Source organism: Globicephala melas, chromosome 7 (assembly GCF_963455315.2).
Source record: "Globicephala melas chromosome 7, mGloMel1.2, whole genome shotgun sequence".
In the NCBI taxonomy this organism is placed as follows: Eukaryota; Metazoa; Chordata; class Mammalia; order Artiodactyla; family Delphinidae; genus Globicephala; species Globicephala melas.
In genome coordinates this window covers 26,700,757-26,719,587 of record NC_083320.1, presented here as the reverse complement: position 1 = coordinate 26,719,587, position 18,831 = coordinate 26,700,757, and the positions used below count along the sequence as shown (strand labels likewise).

Genomic DNA, 18,831 nt, shown 5'->3' with positions numbered 1-18,831 from the left:
AGATGCACAGATCGGCACATTTACATCCACGTTAGCATGCAAAAAAAAAAGGAATTTTAAGTAGAGTGGAATTTGTGAGCAATCTCTGAAAGCCTAATATCTTACGAAATTTGAGAAGCAAACTGCAAAAGCACATGGGAAAGTACTGCCACAAAAATGTGATCAAAATCAAAGGCACTCCAGACCTGGAGGAAAGAAAGAATTACCTGCAGTAACTAATAGAATGACTACACTTGCCAGCCTGCCAACACCTCCACCAGGGTCCTTGAGGCTTCAGTAGAGAAATGGATGGGTGGGTAGATAAGGCAACGCCCAGTGCCCCACTTTGTTTGAAACATGTCCTGCTCATCCATAACTGCCTCTGAAAACAGTATAGAGTGCAAATTTCTACCTCTTCCATGAGAAGGATCCCATAAAAAGCAGTGGCAGAAATTGTAACAGTGAATATCAACTTTAAAGATGAGAACACAAGACTCCAAAAATCTGAATACCAGTAGCGTAAAACAAAGAAAAGGTACAAACAACCAATGGAAGAACCATCTCTAGAAATAGTTAATGGGTTCACAGAATACAGATTTACAGGTCTTCAAAATAACTAATATTGCCAAGAGAAAGAGGCAAAAGGCCAAGAGACCTCAGAAATGGGAAGTATAATTGTTGAAATTGTGAAACAGAATCATTGCTCACTGCCCTGAATAACAGAATGGTCATATCTAAAAGTCAAGATCATTGGATTGGAAGAGTAATTCCACAACTCAAAGGAATAGAGTGATGGAAATATGAAAAAAAGGACAAACCAAATAGGTTAACAAAGAATTGAATAGAATGAATGGGATGTAATATTTGAAGAAATGATAGTCAAAATTTTTTACACATTGATATTAACTCTAATGTTTCAATAACTCACTTGAGCATCAAAGCAAATGAAAATATATATATATATATATATAGCACATAAGTATGAAGACATCCTAAAAGTTACCAGAGAAGGGAAAAATTACTGCAAAGGAATGAGAATCAGATTGCCAGAAAGCAAAAGCACAAACCCACAGCCAACATCCTCAGTGGTGAAAAACTGAAAGCATTTCCACTAAGATCAGGAACAAGACAAGGTTGCCCACTCTCACCACTCTAATTCAACATAGTTTTGGAAGTTTTAGCCACAGCAATCAGAGAAGAAAAGGAAATAAAAGGAATCCAAATTGGAAAAGAAGTAAAGCTGTCACTGTTTGCAGATGACATGATACTATACATAGAGAATCCTAAAGATGCTACCAGAAAGCTACTAGAGCTAATCAATGAATTTGTTAAAGTAGCAGGATACAAAATTAATGCACAGAAATCTCTTGCATTCCTATACAATAATGATGAAAAATCTGAAAGAGAAATTAAGGAAACACTCCCATTTACCATTGCAACAAAAAGAATAAAATATGTAGGAATAAACCTACCTGAGACAAAAGACCTGTATGCAGAAAATTATAAGACACTGATGAAAGAAATTAAAGATGATACAAATAGATGGAGAGATATACCATGTTCTTGGACTGGAAGAATCAACATTGTGAAAATGACTCTACTACCCAAAGCAATCAACAGATTCAATGCAATCCCTATCAAACTACCACTGGCATTTTTCACAGATCTAGAACAAAAAAGTTCACAATTTGTATGGAAACACAAAAGACCCCGAATAGCCAAAGCAATCTTGAGAACAAAAAACAGAGCTGGAGGAATCAGGCTCCCTGACTTCAGACTATACTACAAAGCTACAGTAATCAAGACAGTATGGTACTGGCACAAAAACAGAAAGATCAGTGGAACAGGATAGAAAGCCCAGAGATAAACCCATGCCCATATGGTACCTTATCTTTGATAAAGGAGGTAGGAATGTACAGTGGAGAGCCTCTTCAAAAAGTGGTGCTGGGAAAACTGGGCAGGTACATGTAAAAGTATGAGATTAGATCACTCCCTAACACCATACACAAAAATAAGCTCAAAATGGATTAAAGACCTAAATGTAAGGCCAGAAACTATCAAACTCTTAGAGGAAAACATAGGCAGAACACTGATATAAATCACAGCAAGATCCTTTTTGACCCACTTCCTAGAGAAATGGAAATAAAAACAAAAATAAACAAATGGGACCTAATGAAACTGCAAAGCTTTTGCACAGGAAAGGAAACCATAAAGAAGACCAAAAGACAACCCTCAGAATGGGAGAAAATATTTGCAAATGAAGCAACTGACAAAGGATTAATCTCCAAAATTTATAAGCCACTCATGCAGCTCAATAACAATAAAACAACTAGAAGACCTAAATAGACATTTCTCCAAAGAAGATATACAGACTGCCAACAAACACATGAAAGAATGCTCAACATCATTAATCATTAGAGAAATGCAAATCAAAACTACAATGAGATATCTCAAACCAGTCAGAATGGCCATCATCAAAAAATCTAGAAACAATAAATGCTGGAGAGGGTGTGCACTGCTGGTGGGAATGTGAATTGGTACAGCCACTATGGAGAACAGTATGGAGGTTCCTTAAAAAACTACAAATAGAACTACTATATGACCCAGCAATCCCACTACTGGGCATATACCCTGAGAAAACCATAATTCAAAAAGAGTCATGTACTAAAATGTTCATTGCAGCTCTATTTACAATAGCCCGGAGATGGAAGCAACCTAAGTGTCCATAATCGGATGAATGGATAAAGAAGATGTGGCACATATATACAATGGAATATTACTCAGCCATAAAAAGAAACGAAATTGAGCTATTTGTAATGAGGTGGGTAGACCTAGAGTCTGTCATACAGAGTGAAGTAACTCAGAAAGAGAAAGACAAATACTGTATGCTAACACATATACATATGGAATTTAAGGGAAAAAAATGTCATGAAGAACCTAGGGGTAAGACAGGAATAAAGACACAGACCTACTAGAGAATGGACTTGAGGATATGGGGAGCGAGAAGGGTAAGCTGTGACAAAGCGAGAGGCATGAACATATATACACTACCAAACGTAAGGTAGATAGCTAGTGGGAAGCAGCTGCATAGCACAGGGAGATCAGCTCGGTGCTTTGTGACCGCCTGGAGGGGTGGGATAGGGAGGGTGGGAGGGAGGGAGACGCAAGAGGGAAGAGATATGGGAACATATGTATATGTATAACTGATTCACTTTGTTATGAAGCAGAAACTAACACACCATTGTAAAGCAATTATACTCCAATAAAGATGTAAAAAGAAAAAAGCAAAAGCAGATGCAGGAAAAAACAATGGCGACTTTTTAAAGCCCTCATGAAAAACAGTAAACAGAATTCTAAGGTAGCCCTCAAGATTTCTTGCCACCCAAGATAAAGAAAGCAGAGAAAGATGTTAAATAGTAAAATAAGATGGCAGACAATTCTAAACTCATTCCTACAAAGGGGTAGCTAGAATTGTTAGGTTTTAAAATATATATACCTGGCATGTGTTGGTGTTCCAATAGTGTCCACTCGTTTTCTAGAGTATTTTAAAGAAAATTCCAGGCAAATTTCAACGCATCTCTTCTAAAATGAGTCTCACCACCACCCCTAGTCTTGTAAAAGCACATCAGAAACCTTAACCTTCACTAAAGTGATGCTTTTTATTTAATTTTACTCAAAAGTTTTCTTTACACTTTCCCCCTTTTACTCTTTGGTGTCTTGTAAGGTTGTAGTGGACTCTTGATGCATGGCAATTCAGAATGTAACTCACACCTTCTTTTCACCTGTCCTGATGATAACCCTCCCAGTCTTTCAGTGCTCACTTACCCAAATCTCCTAAATTTCATTTTAAGATACATCTTGGGGCTTCCCTGGTGGCACAGTGGTTGAGAGTCCGCCTGCTGATGCAGGGGACACGGGTTCGTGCCCCGGTCCGGGAAGATCCCACATGCCGCGGAGCGGCTGGGCCCGTGAGCCATGGCCGCTGAGCCTGTGCTCCGCAACGGGAGAGGCCACAACAGTGAGAGGCCCGCGTACCGAGAAAAACAAAAAACAAAAAGATATATCTTGGCCCAGCATCTCTCCTGTCTCCTGCCTTCCCTTTCATTTATACATTTGATAACTTTATAGAGAGCCAGTTTCATGCCAGGCACTGTGTTATACCTTGGGGGGACAGTGGTGAGCAAGAACAGGCATGGACCATGCCCCTGATGTAGTTTATACGCATTCTCAAAAACTGCAAGTAATGTGTGGTAGAAAACAGAAGTACTATTGATAGGAGATACTGAGTATAACTAGTAAGAGAGCTCTAGGAAAGGCTTCCCAGATAAAGTGTTAGATTACAAAATACGAACAGAAACAGCTGCTGGATAATAAGGGCAAGGAAGAGAGAATGGTAGAAAGGCCCAAGGCACCAGGGAACAGGAAAAATTTGGCAAGTGAACAGCAGCCAGGTACCTTAGAGTAAGGAAGCATGGTGAAAACCACGAACAGGTAGGAAACAGCCTATGTAAGTAGGGCTTTAGGGATACTCTATTAAAGAATATTCCCTCTGTCAAATATTTTAAAGGATGGGGATGGGAAGCAGGTGTGACATAATTAGATTTACTTTTTGAAAATATAAATTGCTGCAGGGATTGAAGGGAAATAAAACTTGATTAGGCTATTTCAGGAGTATAGATAAGGGATCATTAAGTTAGACTGAAATTGGTAGAAATATAGAGAAGCCGGTTTGAAGCATAAGGTCACACTGATAATGGGGTTTAGATACGAGGAAGCGTGGGTGAAGAAGGCTGAGCCTTAGGGTTCTGACTTGCGTGGGTTGTGGTGCTATTGTTCCTCTCTGTGCACTCTGAAAAATAAAACTTTATTTTGACATAATTTCAGACTTATAGAAAACTTGGAGTAATACAAAGAAGTCCCATATATTTTTTACTCAGATCCCCCAAATGTTAACATTTTACCACACTGGCTTCATCTTTCTGAATGCCAATGAAATACTGACATGATGCTTCTCTACTCTAAATATGTCAATATGTATTTTTCAAAAACAAGGGCATTCGCTTACATAGGAACACAACTATCAAAACCAAGAAGTTAATAATTAACTATTAGCTAACTATAGAGTTCATTCAAATTTCACCAATTAGTCTTATAATGTTCTTTACAGAAAATCCTGATCACTCTCCGTTCAGTTGGCAGGTCTCTTTAAAGTTTTCTTGTATCTGAAATAATTCCATTATCTTGTCTTTCATGACTTTGAATATTTTGATGAGTATAGGCCCTTAAGTTGGCTTTGGTATCTCCTCACAATTGGCAACTAATCAATTCTTCAGTTTGTCTTTTCCCTACTTTCTTGTTACCTGAAGTCAGCAGTTCTGTCATAATTGTTAACTCTAAAGGAGAGTATAGGATAAATCCAAGCTCTGAGGTAAAGCACAAAAACATCTATTTACTTTCACACAATTTGCCCTACAGGAATACCAGGCTATTTGTATATACTTGAACACATCACAGTGTTTCATGGCTCCATGAAAAGTTATGTGATTTTTTCCATTTTAAAAGCTTGTTACTTAATATGGGCCAACAGTATTTGAACCACCAGGGATCTTATTAGAAATATAGAATCTCAAACCCCATTCCAAACTTTCTGAATCAATCTGCATTCTAACCACATCACCAAAGTAATCTGCACATTAAAACTTGAGAAACAATGATTTGGAAAATTTGACTCTTCCTCTAAATTCCAGTTAAGTATTTAAAGCTATACTTGGCATCACCATCTTTCTGAAGTTCCTCTTTTTGCCCTTTTCCCATAACCTTTAACTTCTCTTCCTCTTCCTCTACCTTCTGCTAGGCAGAGTTATACACTCACCTCCCCCCTTTTTAAGAATATTTTTTATCATGTCTGTACCCTTAACATCATTTAATAGTCATTTGTGTGTCTGCTTCCCCATCACATTATAATTTCTTTAATTTCCTGTGACTCGCCTTTGATTTTTTAGCACTTAATTGTCTACCTGGCACAGAGTAGTTACTCAATAAATGTTGGACTCTAGTTTTACTTAATTCTGTAGAAAAGAAAAATTAATGGCCAGCTGTTTAAGACAGATATGGGATGAAACCTAATTAATAATTATTTGGATTGAGAGTGGTAGGGAATGAAGAAAATAGGGGAGGAGAGATTGGTATACAAAAAAATACTTCATTGATGTGCCTAATGTTACTGTAGCATTCAATTCAAATGTCTTCCATTTCCTAGCTTTTAATTTCCCATTACTAACATGTCATTACATTATTGATACATCACTAATAATTTTGAGCCTAACATTTACACTGCCCTTTTTTTTTTTTTGGTTGCGCAGCTTGTGGGATCTCAGTTCCCTGACCAGGGATTGAACCCAGGCCACGGCAGTGAAAGACTGGAATCATAACCACTAGCCCACCAGGGAACTCCTGTACACTGCCCCATTTTTTAAAGTCAGATAAATAATAAAGCAACATTAGAAGAAATATAATTACCTTTGTTTTTGCATATTCCCTTTCAGTCATATACATATATTTCATATTAATATTTCAAATGTAATGATTTTATTTGGATATATGTATAACTATTTTTTTAAATCTGGTAACTCACTCATCATTGTTATGTTTTCAGATGGTCATCTAATATTCCTAATTAGAGACAGTATCATTTAACAGCTATTCCCTAGCTGTTGGAGCTACTTGTTATCATCATGATATTATTTGTATTATGGACATTCTTAAAATAATCATCTTCATGAACACATTTTTTAAGTAAAAAAATTTTAGTCTCAGGATAACTTCCAAGTAGAATTAAATCATGAAAAGTAAACATAAGCTATATTTTCCTGTATTTCTTTCGTGTTTTTTCCAAGCATAGGCAATTTTTTCTTGCCTTAGTGCTTTTTTTCCTTTCTCTAACTTTTGACTGTGGAAAAATTTCAAGAAACACAAATGGAAAGTGGAATAATGAACTCCCCTGTACCTATCATTCAGCATCACGAATGCTCGTGACCAATCTTGTTCTCTCTCCCACAAGCTTTTTTTTTGCTGTAATATTTTAAAGCACATCCCAGACATCATATCTTATCTACATTATGTGTCAGATTGAATCTCTAATAAACAGATAAAATGTGTATTTATGTAACCACATGCATTATTACATCTAACACAATAATTAATATGCAACAGCCAGTCCATGTTCAAATTTCTCTGTCTCAAAAATTGTTGTGTGTGTGTGTGTGTGTGTGTGTGTGTGTGTGTGTGTGTACAGCTGAGTTGTTCAAATCAGGATCCCCAAGAGGCCCGTACATTGCATTTGGCTGATACAAGTATAAACATTTTTACATGGTTATAATTGTACCATCCATAGAAGTAAAACATTTGTCCTTTAATATCACTTAACATTCTTTGATAAATGTTTCCATCCTTAGATAAACTTTTATGATCCTTTAAAAGGCTGTATATTCCACTGTGATAGACAGTTAACCACATTCCTACTGTTCTCTTCAAGTTGTCTTTAATTTTTCATTACCACAAATAATGTTAAGATAAATATATTTGTGAATAAAGGTGGTTTCATATTTAGGATTAGACTAGGTTCTTGGAAATGGATCTGCTGGATCAGAGTACAGAGTTAACAGTTTAGCAAACATTTATTGTGAACAAGTACACAAGTTTTTTTTTTTTTCCTCAATGAGCTTATAAAAAATACGTAGTTTAAAGGCCTTGTAATGCATTTCACAGTACTTCCCAAAAGGCCTGTATCAATTAATTGCACCTGAAATATTTTAGGGTCCTGTTTTTACTACACAGTCTTGCCAGAACTGATAATTAAAATGTCTAATATTAATGTAATTGGAAAAAGGAGAAACATTTAGCACAGTGACTGGCACATAAGTGTTCAATTACATGTTAGCGATTGTTAGCATTTTCTTTATTATCATTTACTACACCTACTTTTTCTCCTAATTCTTTTAAGATACCATTTTTAACATTTACCTCTTTACTCTATCTGGAATGTATTTATGTTCATCCGTCTTAAATTTATTTTAATGTGCTGTATGAGATACAGATCTCATTTTATTTTTCCAAAAAGTCATTACTTAATGCCACTGATTACAGGAAAAACTTAGTTGTTTAAAGCATTAACTCTGAGAGAGACTGTTTGGATTTGAATCCTGCCTCTACTACTACTCAACTGTGATTTGGGAAAAGCTAGTCAAGGAGAAAATAATCGTAATACCTACCTTACAGGGTTGTACAGATTAAAACAATTTACACATACAAAGCCTTTCAACTAGTACTGTACTGGCATATAAGGAATGCTTCATAAGAATTGTTTATTGTTATTTATTGGCTAGGCTATCTTTTCCACACTAATAGGAAATATCACTCTTATCGTATAATGAATCCTTGGGTTTGTCTCTAGGCTTTTTTTATTTAGTTCCCTTGGCTTCCATGGGCATCACAATGTTTTAATGATTATACCTTTATATTTCGATATCTGACACCTCCTTATTGATCTTTTAAAAGTTTTATTGACTATTCAACATTTTCATTCTGAGATAAACTTCAGAATAACTTTGTTCCAAAAGAAGAATGATTCTGGGATTCTGATTAGAATTACATTATAAGTTCTCCAAAGAAGATATACAGATTGCCAACAAAGACATGAAAGGATGCTCAACATCACTAAAGAAATGCAAATCAAAACTACAATGAGGTATCACCTCACACGGGTCAGAATGGCCATCATCAAAAAATCTACAAACAATAAATGCTGGAGAGGATGTGGAGAAAAGGGAACCCTCTTGCACTGTTGGTGGGAATGTAAATTGATACAGCCACTATGGAGAACAGTATGGAGGTTCCTTAAAAAACTAAAAAAAAGAACTACCATATGACCAGGCAATCCCACTACTGGGCATATACCCTGAGAAAACCATAATTCAAAAAGAGACATGTACCACAATATTCATTGCAGCACTATTTACAATAGCCAGGACATGGAAGCAACCTAAGTGTCCATCAATAGATGAATGGATAAAGAAGACATGGCACATATACTCAATGGAATATCACTCAGCCATAAAAAGAAACGAAATTGAGTTATTTGTAGTGAGGTGCATGGACCTAGAGACTGTCATACAGAGAAGTAAGTCAGAAAGAGAAAAACAAATACCATATGCTAACACATATATATGGAATCTAAAAAAAAAAAGGGTTCTGAAGAACCTAGGGGCAGGACAGGTATAAAGATGCAGACGTAGCGAATGGACTTGAGGACATGGGGAGGGGGAAGGGTAAGCTGAGACGAAGTGAGAGAGTGGCACTGATATATATATATACACACTACCAAATGTAAAACATATAGCTAGTGGGAAGCAGCCACATAGCACAGGGAGATCAGCTCAGTGCATTGTGACCACCTGGAGGGGTGGGATAGGGAGTTTGGGAGGGAGACGCAAGAGGGAGGAGATATGGGGATATATGTATACGTATAGCTGATTCACTTTGTTAAACAGCAGCAACTAATACAATAATGTAAAGCAATAATAGTCCAATAAAGATGTTAAAAGAAATTACATTTTAAGTACTAGGCATACACCCTGAGAAAACCATAATTCAAAAAGACACAGGCACCCCAATGTTCATTGCAGCACTATTTACAATAGCCAGGTCATGGAAGCAACCTAAATGCCCATCGACAGATGAATGGATAAAGAAGATGTGGTACATATATACAATGGAATATTACTCAGCCATAAAAAGGAACGGAATTGGGTCATTTATAGAGACGTGGATGGACCTAGAGACTGTCATACAGAGTGAAGTAAGTCAGAAAGAGAAAAACAAATATCGTATATTAACGCATATATGTGGAATCTAGAAAAATGGTACAGATGAACCAGGTTGCAAGGCAGAAATAGAGACACAGATGTAGAGAACAAATGTATGGACATCAAGGGGGGAAAGTTGGGGGGTGGTGTGGTGTGATGATTGGGAGATTGGAATTGACATTTATACACTAATATGTATAAAATAGATAACTAATAAGAACCTGCTGTATAAAAATAAATAAATAAATAAAATTTTTAAAAAAGAATTACATTATAAGTTAATTTGGAAAAAATGACATCTTAAGCTACCATATTCTGACAGGAACAGGGTATTTCTCTCCATATAAGCATATACTCATGTTCCTCTGTAAACTTTTGAAGTTTCCTTCATGTAATTCCTTGTTAGGTTTAATCCTAGATATTTTATATTTTCATTGTCAATATGTCTAGGATAATTTATTCTTTTACAAATTCTAATAGGTTATTACTGGTATTTGTAAAGGCTACTTAATTTTATAAGTTTATTTAAAAATCTGCTACCTTTCAGAACTCTAATTCTAACAGGCATTCAGTTGATTCTTGAGTTTTTGAGGGAGACGATGATTTCATCTGGAAATAATTTATCTTGTGTGACGTTTTGATGTTGAGATTTTAGCTTTGTAGACAGTGAAAATACGCTGATGTATTTTCTTTCTTTTTATGATTTATTCCCAGCATAGACAATGTCTCCACCCCCCATTCAGAGTTTCATTATAATTTTTCAAGTTTTATTTTGTAATTTTAGTGTTTTATTTAAAATTCTTGGAACCAAGTAGAATTTATTCTGATACATGATATGAAATGAGTGTATAAACAAACTTTCCCCCCAAAAGACTAACATTACTGTTCATTCTCCACTTTCTAATTGATTTACAGTTCTTCCTTTATATAATAAAGAAGAAGCTATGTAGTCTGTTTCATGGATCTACTTTCCTAAATGTAAGCAAAATAGAATTTATGCTAATGATTATAGATTTTGGTCATGTTTCCATATGTGGTTGGGCTAGATTCAATATTTCTTCCAGCAATTCCTTTTCCATTTTCCCATTAATTCTTCCCAATGGGCTTTACAACTATTTTATGTTAACCAAATTCTTTTAGAACTTCAAGTTATATTGAACGTTGCATTAAACATAAATCAAAAGTCAGAACTGATATCCTAATTATTCTTACCATCCAGCAGTGCTGTATCCCCATGTTTATTTAAATTTCCTTTTATATTTATCAATAATATTTCATAATTCTCATTCAATAAGTATCCTGTTAGGATTACTCCTGTGTATTTTCTATTTGTATGTGTGTGATTTGTGAAAAGTGAATATTAAAAATTAAGGATTTACATTCATTCCTTTGTTAAATTTTACTTCCTTAGCAAAAGTAATAAGTATACGAAAGATGTAAAAGGTATATAAAGTACCAAGATTTGTAAATGACATACCAGGTGATGGAGATATGATACAGTCTCCTACAAATTTATTTTCAGAAAGATCTCCTTTTATTTCAGTCTTTTTTAACAATGTTTCAAGGTGAAAATGAAGAGGCACATCTAGAAAAATAAAGCAAAAAAAGTGTTTTCAGTGAAATCACTCTTTACAGACTCCAATATTAAGACTTAGAAAAATAAGCCAAAGCTTGAAAAGTCATAACTATTAGAAGTGGCAAACTATTCTTTCCAAGCGTGTTGTTAGCAGTATTTTGGAAATTACTGATTATATGTAAAATAAACAACACTAACAATGAACAATTTCATAAACTAAGATGAACAAATATAAATATTAAATACTATTTGCAGATGAAACAAAGGTCTTTAATAAAATATAGAGCCAAACCTGCCTGACTCTAAATCCATTCCACCCCACCCCTACAAACTCTGCATTTGAAATAAAGTTTCCAAAAGACATAATTACACGATTTTAATTACTTGAGGGAAAACCACTATAATTCAGATGCAACCTTTTATGAAAATGCTGTTTCACATTCCCTTAGTTTACTAGTATTATGAATCACAAAATGAAATCTACTTTTACAAAGATCAAAACATATTGACAAACTAGTTCTCTTCTTTTAAACAGAGACTTAGGAGAGTCGTTCAAATCACTATGTTTATATTCCATATTCACAACCAAAAGAGGAGCTAAATAAATAAAATAGATGTGCTTCACATTTATTAACTAAAGGGTATTTTCTTCAGTCAAGAATGCAAAAACAATCATTTTAAAAAGCATTCAACAGACACCTAAACTTTTTCCTAAGAAACATAAAGAAATATTTTATAAAGCAGCTGATTTATTCAAAGTTTTGCTACAGAAAGAAGGTATTCATTTTTAAGAAAACTAATTATGAATGCATAAATCAGGATAGACCCAGGAAGGGTCTCAATTTTAAACAAGTATTTCTCCATCAAAAGGTGTATTTTAATGGCAGATCCATACTCAAGTGTGGAAAAATTTTTCTACACAAAAATATGGGTTCATAAATATCACTTGGAGACTCTCCCAAGGGTCAGATGTAAGGTGGATTTCAATGCTATCACTATACTATGACCATAATAAAACTATATGACAAAATGAAAATAAGAATACAAATTAAATATGCTACTTAAACATTTCAGGATTCTGATATTTCCAATTATCAAAACATAAGTTTTTCCAATGAAATATCACTTAACTTTTATATGGAGTATCGCCTATTCTACCACTGTTGTTCTTGAGTTGTGGGAAAACATGACATAACTAGGGAAGGTGCTTGGTCTACCCATATACCTTCCTTAGAACCCACACTGTGACCTGTGGGCTTTTTATTAAAATTTCATAACACTTTATTACACTTATTAGTTTATATTTCAGTTGTCAAACTAGAATGCAAGTAACTTGAGGGATTTATTTGTATTTATACTCCTACCACCTACTTAATACCTAGTATACAGCAGGTATTCAGATTTTTATTAAATGAACACAAGAAGAAATGGATAACCCTAAGTAGTAGGTAAGGAAGCTAATCTTAACTTATTAGATGTGACATAGTAGGACGAAAGATTATTTATGCCAGCTCTTAGGTTTTTGTTATCAGAGAAACAAATTTACTAATAAGAAAACAGAAAGGCAGTAAAGAGTATGGTTAGGAGTGTGGCTCTGGAGAATGACCACCTCAGATCAAATCCTGTCTCCATCATTTACTAGCTGTGTACTATGGATGAGTAATTTAACATCTCTAAGCCTCAATGTTCTTATATGTAAGATAAAGAGGACAATAATATCTATCCTCATGGGGTTGCTGCAAGCATCAAACAAGAAAATGTAATGTGCTTATAGGACCCAGTGTATGCTAAGACCAAATGTTAGCTGTGTTATTGTTATATATATTATTTTTTCTTTCTATTATTAAGGTTTCCTCAAGGATGGAGTAAAATAGTTCCTACCAGGAACTTACTTCAAAGTATGGTGTGTAGCTAAGAAACCACTGTAATACTGGTAAAAACCAAACTAACATTCAGGGCAGGAATAGGTACAAGAAATAGTGCTTTACAAAGAGGAGCAGTCCCTGGATGATTAGAACCAAAGGCTGAAAAGGAAACAAAAGCCCATTTGAGATATCTTCCCATAAAGAGAGGAACCTGAGATAACCAGTGTGAAGAATGTTTGCTTTTTTACCCTAAATATTTACTTCAGTTCCAATGTAGGTAAGATTGGAAACATTTGAACAGAAGACAGAACTGGAAAGAAACTTAAAGCCATCTTAGGGATATAGGGATGCAATGCCTCATCTGCTCGGTTGTATATTACAGGTATTTTTGAGGTTCAGAAGTTGACTATGTCTAAAGATGGACAATTTTCTTCTCTCAGAGAAATTCAATGCTGATTATAGATGGAGGAATACTACATGGCAGGGAAAACTCCATGCAAAACAACACATTAGAAAACGAACTCTGACTTACTGAGAAACATTTCAACAGCACAGCCATGTTATCAATAACATGCTAAAAATTTAACATCAAAAGGAGATCAAAAGCTAAAAATTTCCCAAAGTAAGTCAAAATGGTTTCCAAGGAATTAAAAAATCAACCTAGGGCTTCCCTGGTGGTGCAGTGGTTGAGAGTCCGCCTGCCGATGCAGGGGACACGGGTTCGTGCCCCAGTCCGGAAAGATCCCACATGCCGCGGAGCGGCTAGGCCCGTGAGCCATGGCCGCTGGGCCTGCGCGTCCAGAGCCTGTGCTCCGCAACGGGAGAGGCCACAACAGTGAGAGGCCCGCGTACCGCAAAAAAAAAAAAAAAAAAAAATCAACCGAAAGATAGAACATTAATTCAGCATGTGACTAGATTAATTTCTCTATGAAAACTGTTTAGCTGTAATATCCAGTGACAACTGATAAAAGTTTATCAGATTCCTTGTATTTACAGGATTAGATTTCACCATAAAAAAGTCAGTTACTTAGAAATTTTTTAAAAGGAATCTTACCTGATGGCAATGATAGAACGGAATGGAAAGAAGAATCTAACTCTGATACATGTTCTGTTAATATTTGAGACTTTGAATTGTGTTCACAGCTGCTCCAAATTGAAGATGATTGCAGGCAAGGCATTTGTGTAGTATTTAAAAACCTTGTTTCTTTTGAAGGCAAAGTCTGCAAGGAAAAAAAAATAAAGAGTTCATTTTTGTTGAAAAGCTAATCAGAGAGAATATAACAGTTATAGTACAATATCTGAATGACACCAGCAATAAGTCCTGGATCACTAAATCACCTTGGGGAGAGTGCTTTACAATGACCTAGACTAAGTGATAGAAGCAAAGATATAGAAGGCCATGAGTGTGATGAGATTTGACAAGTCCCTTTTCAGTCCTTCAAAATGAAGAGTAAAGTCTGTGAAAATGGGTCTTTCTCCCATCTTAAGAAATCATAAAAAAGAGAAATGAGTTTGAACAACTTTAGGTCACAAGAAAATGGTTACACTCCAGATTAGTGAAAAATATGACAGTGAGCGGGTACTATGTTATGATTAAGAAGTGTGCATACAGTTGACCCTTAAACAGAGGTTTGAACTGTGCAGGTCCACTTATAAGCGGGTTTCTTTCACTAAATAGGCACTATAGTATTACATGATCTGTGGTTGGCCGAATCCTCGGATGCTGAACCACAGATAGGGAGGAAGGCCAACTGACTGTAAAGTTATACATAGATTTTTTACTGAGTAGGGGTTGACGCCCCTAACCCTCACCTTGTTCCAGGGTCAACTGTACTGTTTTCCTCCTTCTAATCTGTTATAACCAATGAGTGAAATTAGAGTCTGCCTTAAATTATAATGTGAGACAATATCTACACTGCAATAACAGTGAAGTACTATGAAGACATATGTATTACATATTTACATTAAGTAAAATTGAATTGAAAATATTAAAAAAGATATGTATAAAATATGCAATATGGGGCTTCCCTGGTGGCGCAGTGGTTGAGAGTCCACCTGCCGATGCAGGGGACACGGGTTTGTGCCCCGGTCCGGGAAGATCCCACATGCCGCGGAGCGGCTAGGCCCGTGAGCCATGGCCACTGAGCCTGCGCATCCGGAGCCTGTGCTCCGCAACAGGAGAGGCCACAACAGTGAGAGGCCCGCGTACCGCAAAAAAAAAAAAAAAAATAATAAAATAAAATATGCAATATGTTACATGAGTTTGAGTTTAAGATAAAGATTTCAATCAGAAATCTCATGAAAACCATGTTGCTAAATCAAAAAATTATGTTGCTACATTTAAAAAATACATATTCTGTTTAAATGTTGGATTTTAAAATTATTTTTTTCTGGCTATAAGATTAGTATACAACCAATGTAAAAAATCTATAAAATAGAGAAAATATTTTAAAAGTTAATGGAGTTCACCTGTGTTCCTTCTGTCATTCTTACCTCCACCTACTACAATAACATTAGGACTCATTTTTTTAATGGAAATTATATTTAAAATACTTATAATAACTGAGAATTTTGGATGCTATTTTTTAAAAAAATATTTTATAAACTTACATTAAGTTTATCACTTTCTTGAGTTTGAGTTTCCTGGCTAACTGGCATTTTCTGTGTTTCCACAGCACCTTGGTCATGGCCACATCTCCCATAGCATTTAACTAGATTTCCTCTGGACCGTGAGCTCCTTGAAGGTTGGACTATAATTTGTTCAATCCTGTATTCCCAGAACCTGACACAGTCCTTAACATATGGTTGAAACTTGAATGCTGACCAAATGAATTTTATCTCATTTGCTTTTAACAAATTTAGGTGAATAGAACTTTTCAAATACATGTGTGCCTGAGACTATTTCATTGGGGAAAAAATAGTCCCTGTTAATATATGCTAAAATTTATCATGTAATGACTTCTTTTTATATTCCACTGGCCAAGACTTATGTCAGCTAGTCATACCCAGCTGCAAGGAAGGCTAGGAAATGCAGTCATTATGCCGGGTAGTCAAGTAAATTGATGATTTTTATAAGAAGATATAACATGTGGTATGTGATTATAAAGATGTGAGTTATTTCCAAGATTTATTCTAATAATGTTATATGTATATATCTATGGGAACAGTTGCTGTTTCTTACCTTTACAAGATGCACTGGTACTTTTGACTCACTCTAGAATTATTTGTTCTTTTGTGATGTAGTTCAAAAAGATATAAGGAACAATTATATAAAATTACAAAGAAAATGTGCTAACCTCTCTTTTTTCATGTATGGCTAGAACATTATGAATAAAAGTTGATAAAATCTGAATATTTACCATATAATTAGTTTTCTCTTGCAATTTTTCCAAATCCAGGAAACCCATTAGCCAATTTGAAACTATCCTAAATAAATATGGAGACAAGTGAGGGGCATCTAGGAAAAGGCCTTTTTTCCCCTTCAGAGAAAGTGAAGCCCAGGAGGCTGAAAAGGAATGGATGGAGAAATAAGAGAAAAATCTGGAGATTCTTGCCAATAAAAATTCAAATGTCTAGAGGGTGTGATCAACAATACCATATGCTGCATAAGATTCAAGCAAAGTAAAGCCTGAAAAGTATCCATTACATGTAACTTTAATAATGAAACATTTCATATATACAAAAGAGTATATAGTTTATAAGGAAGGTATAAAATAATGTTTAAAAAGGACCTATACTCACCATCCTACTTTAAGAAACAGAACAACACCAATACTTTGATGACTTCTCTTGCTATCCTGGCCCCATGAGCCTGTGGCAGAGATTGCTACTTTCTTTCCAGTATCTGTGTTCTCCTCCCTGTTCTAAAACTCCTGATTTTCAGCTGGGCACATTTCTCAAGCTTCCTTGCATCTAAAAATTACTAAATTCTAGCCAGAACACCATGAGAAGTCATGTGTGCAACATTTAGAAACTGACCTTAAGAAGGTCACTTAGCCCTCCATACTTCCACCTGTGATGGTGAGCCACCATAATCTTGTGAGTGAGGGTAATGCTCAAAAGATTAAACAAAAAGGCAGCAGGAGCCTGGTTCCTAGATAACCATGTAGAGCATGGTTGTCATGCCTAGAATATTTTCAATCTGTTTCAAAACAAAGAAATAAACTTACATCTTGCTTACATCACTATTTGGGATTTCTGTCAAATGCAGCTAAACCTATACCTTAACTAATACAATGTGCCTCCTCAGTCATATTTTTCTCTCACATTTCCAGGAGTAACTGCTATCCTGAATGTTAATTTTATCATTTCCTTGTTTTTTCTTTATAGTTTTTCTACAAAAGTATATGTAATCCTATATAATTTACTATTTAAATTACTATGCTTTAAAAATGTAAATACACAGAATAATGCTAGATATATTTTCCTGCTTTATTACTCAACATTATGTGCATGCAATTAATCATTCTACTGTATATTAAATACCTAGATTGTTTCTAGTGTTTTACCATTATGAACAATGATAGTATGGATATTATTACATTTGTCTCCTGGCACATGGGTGTAAGATTCTCTAGAGTACACTGCTAGAAATGGAATTGCTGGGTTATACAAACGCCTGAACACACATACTCAACTTCACTAGATAAAATATTGTATTACCAAGTAGTTACAACTAATTTACACTCCAACAGAGCAGATTTTAGTTCTCACTGCTTCAGATTCATACCAACAAGGGTACTGTCGGAATTCTTATTTTTGCCAATTTGAGACCATACAAATATCTCATGGTTGAAATTTGTATTGCTCTGTTTACTGTTTAAGTTGACCTCATTTTCATACCTATAATTGGCCAATTTTCCTTCTTTTGGGGAATACATGTTTTGATGATTTTTCTATTGAGATGTCTTTTTCTTATTGATTTTTTAAGTTCTCTTTATACACTCTTGAAAGTTACAAATCCTTTGTAGGTTCTATGTATTGCTCCCTGTCTGAGCTTCTCTTTGCACTTTTTTTGTGTCTTTTGATCAACAGACATTCTTAACTTAAATGTTTCCTTTATATATAGTTTGCACTTCTTTGTATCTTGATGAGGAAATCTTTTGAATCTTGATGAGGAAACCCTACCTTTAAGTCATAAAGATATTCTTCCACTTTTTTTTTAATAAGAGTTTTATTGTTTTGCCTTTTGCAATTAGGTCTTTGTTTAAAATTGATTTCTTTGTGCAAGATGTGAGATAGGGATCCAAACTCATTTTTTTTTTCATCTAAATGGATCACCAATTGACTTAACGTCTTTTACTGAACAGTTAGTTCATCCTCTCCCAACCAATCTACAAAGCTGCCTGTTATATACCACATTCCATACATGTCTGCGACTGTTTCAGGGATTTCTAACACTCTACCATTTGTGCCTGTGCTAATAACCAATGCCTTAATTATTGCATCTTTTAAATAAATCTTGACACTTTTTTTTTTTTTTTTTGCGGTACGCGGGCCTCTCACTGTTGTGGCCTCTCCCGCTGCGGAGCACAGGCTCTGGACGCGC

The 18,831-nt window shown here is 35.2% G+C and overlaps 1 protein-coding gene across 8 annotated transcripts in view; it reads right to left on the bottom strand.

Annotated features, from left to right (window-relative positions):
• Positions 1 to 18,831, bottom strand: part of KANSL1L (KAT8 regulatory NSL complex subunit 1 like) — a 145,441-nt gene that overhangs the window by 10,658 nt on the left and 115,952 nt on the right. For all 8 annotated transcript variants that reach the window (XM_030853120.2, XM_030853110.2, XM_060301890.1 and 5 more), the window contains exons 7-8: positions 14,338 to 14,503; positions 11,320 to 11,427 (exon numbers count right to left, since the gene is read on the bottom strand). In XM_030853120.2, the coding sequence (XP_030708980.1) occupies positions 11,320 to 11,427; positions 14,338 to 14,503 (274 nt within the window). The remainder of the gene's footprint in view (positions 1 to 11,319; positions 11,428 to 14,337; positions 14,504 to 18,831) is intronic.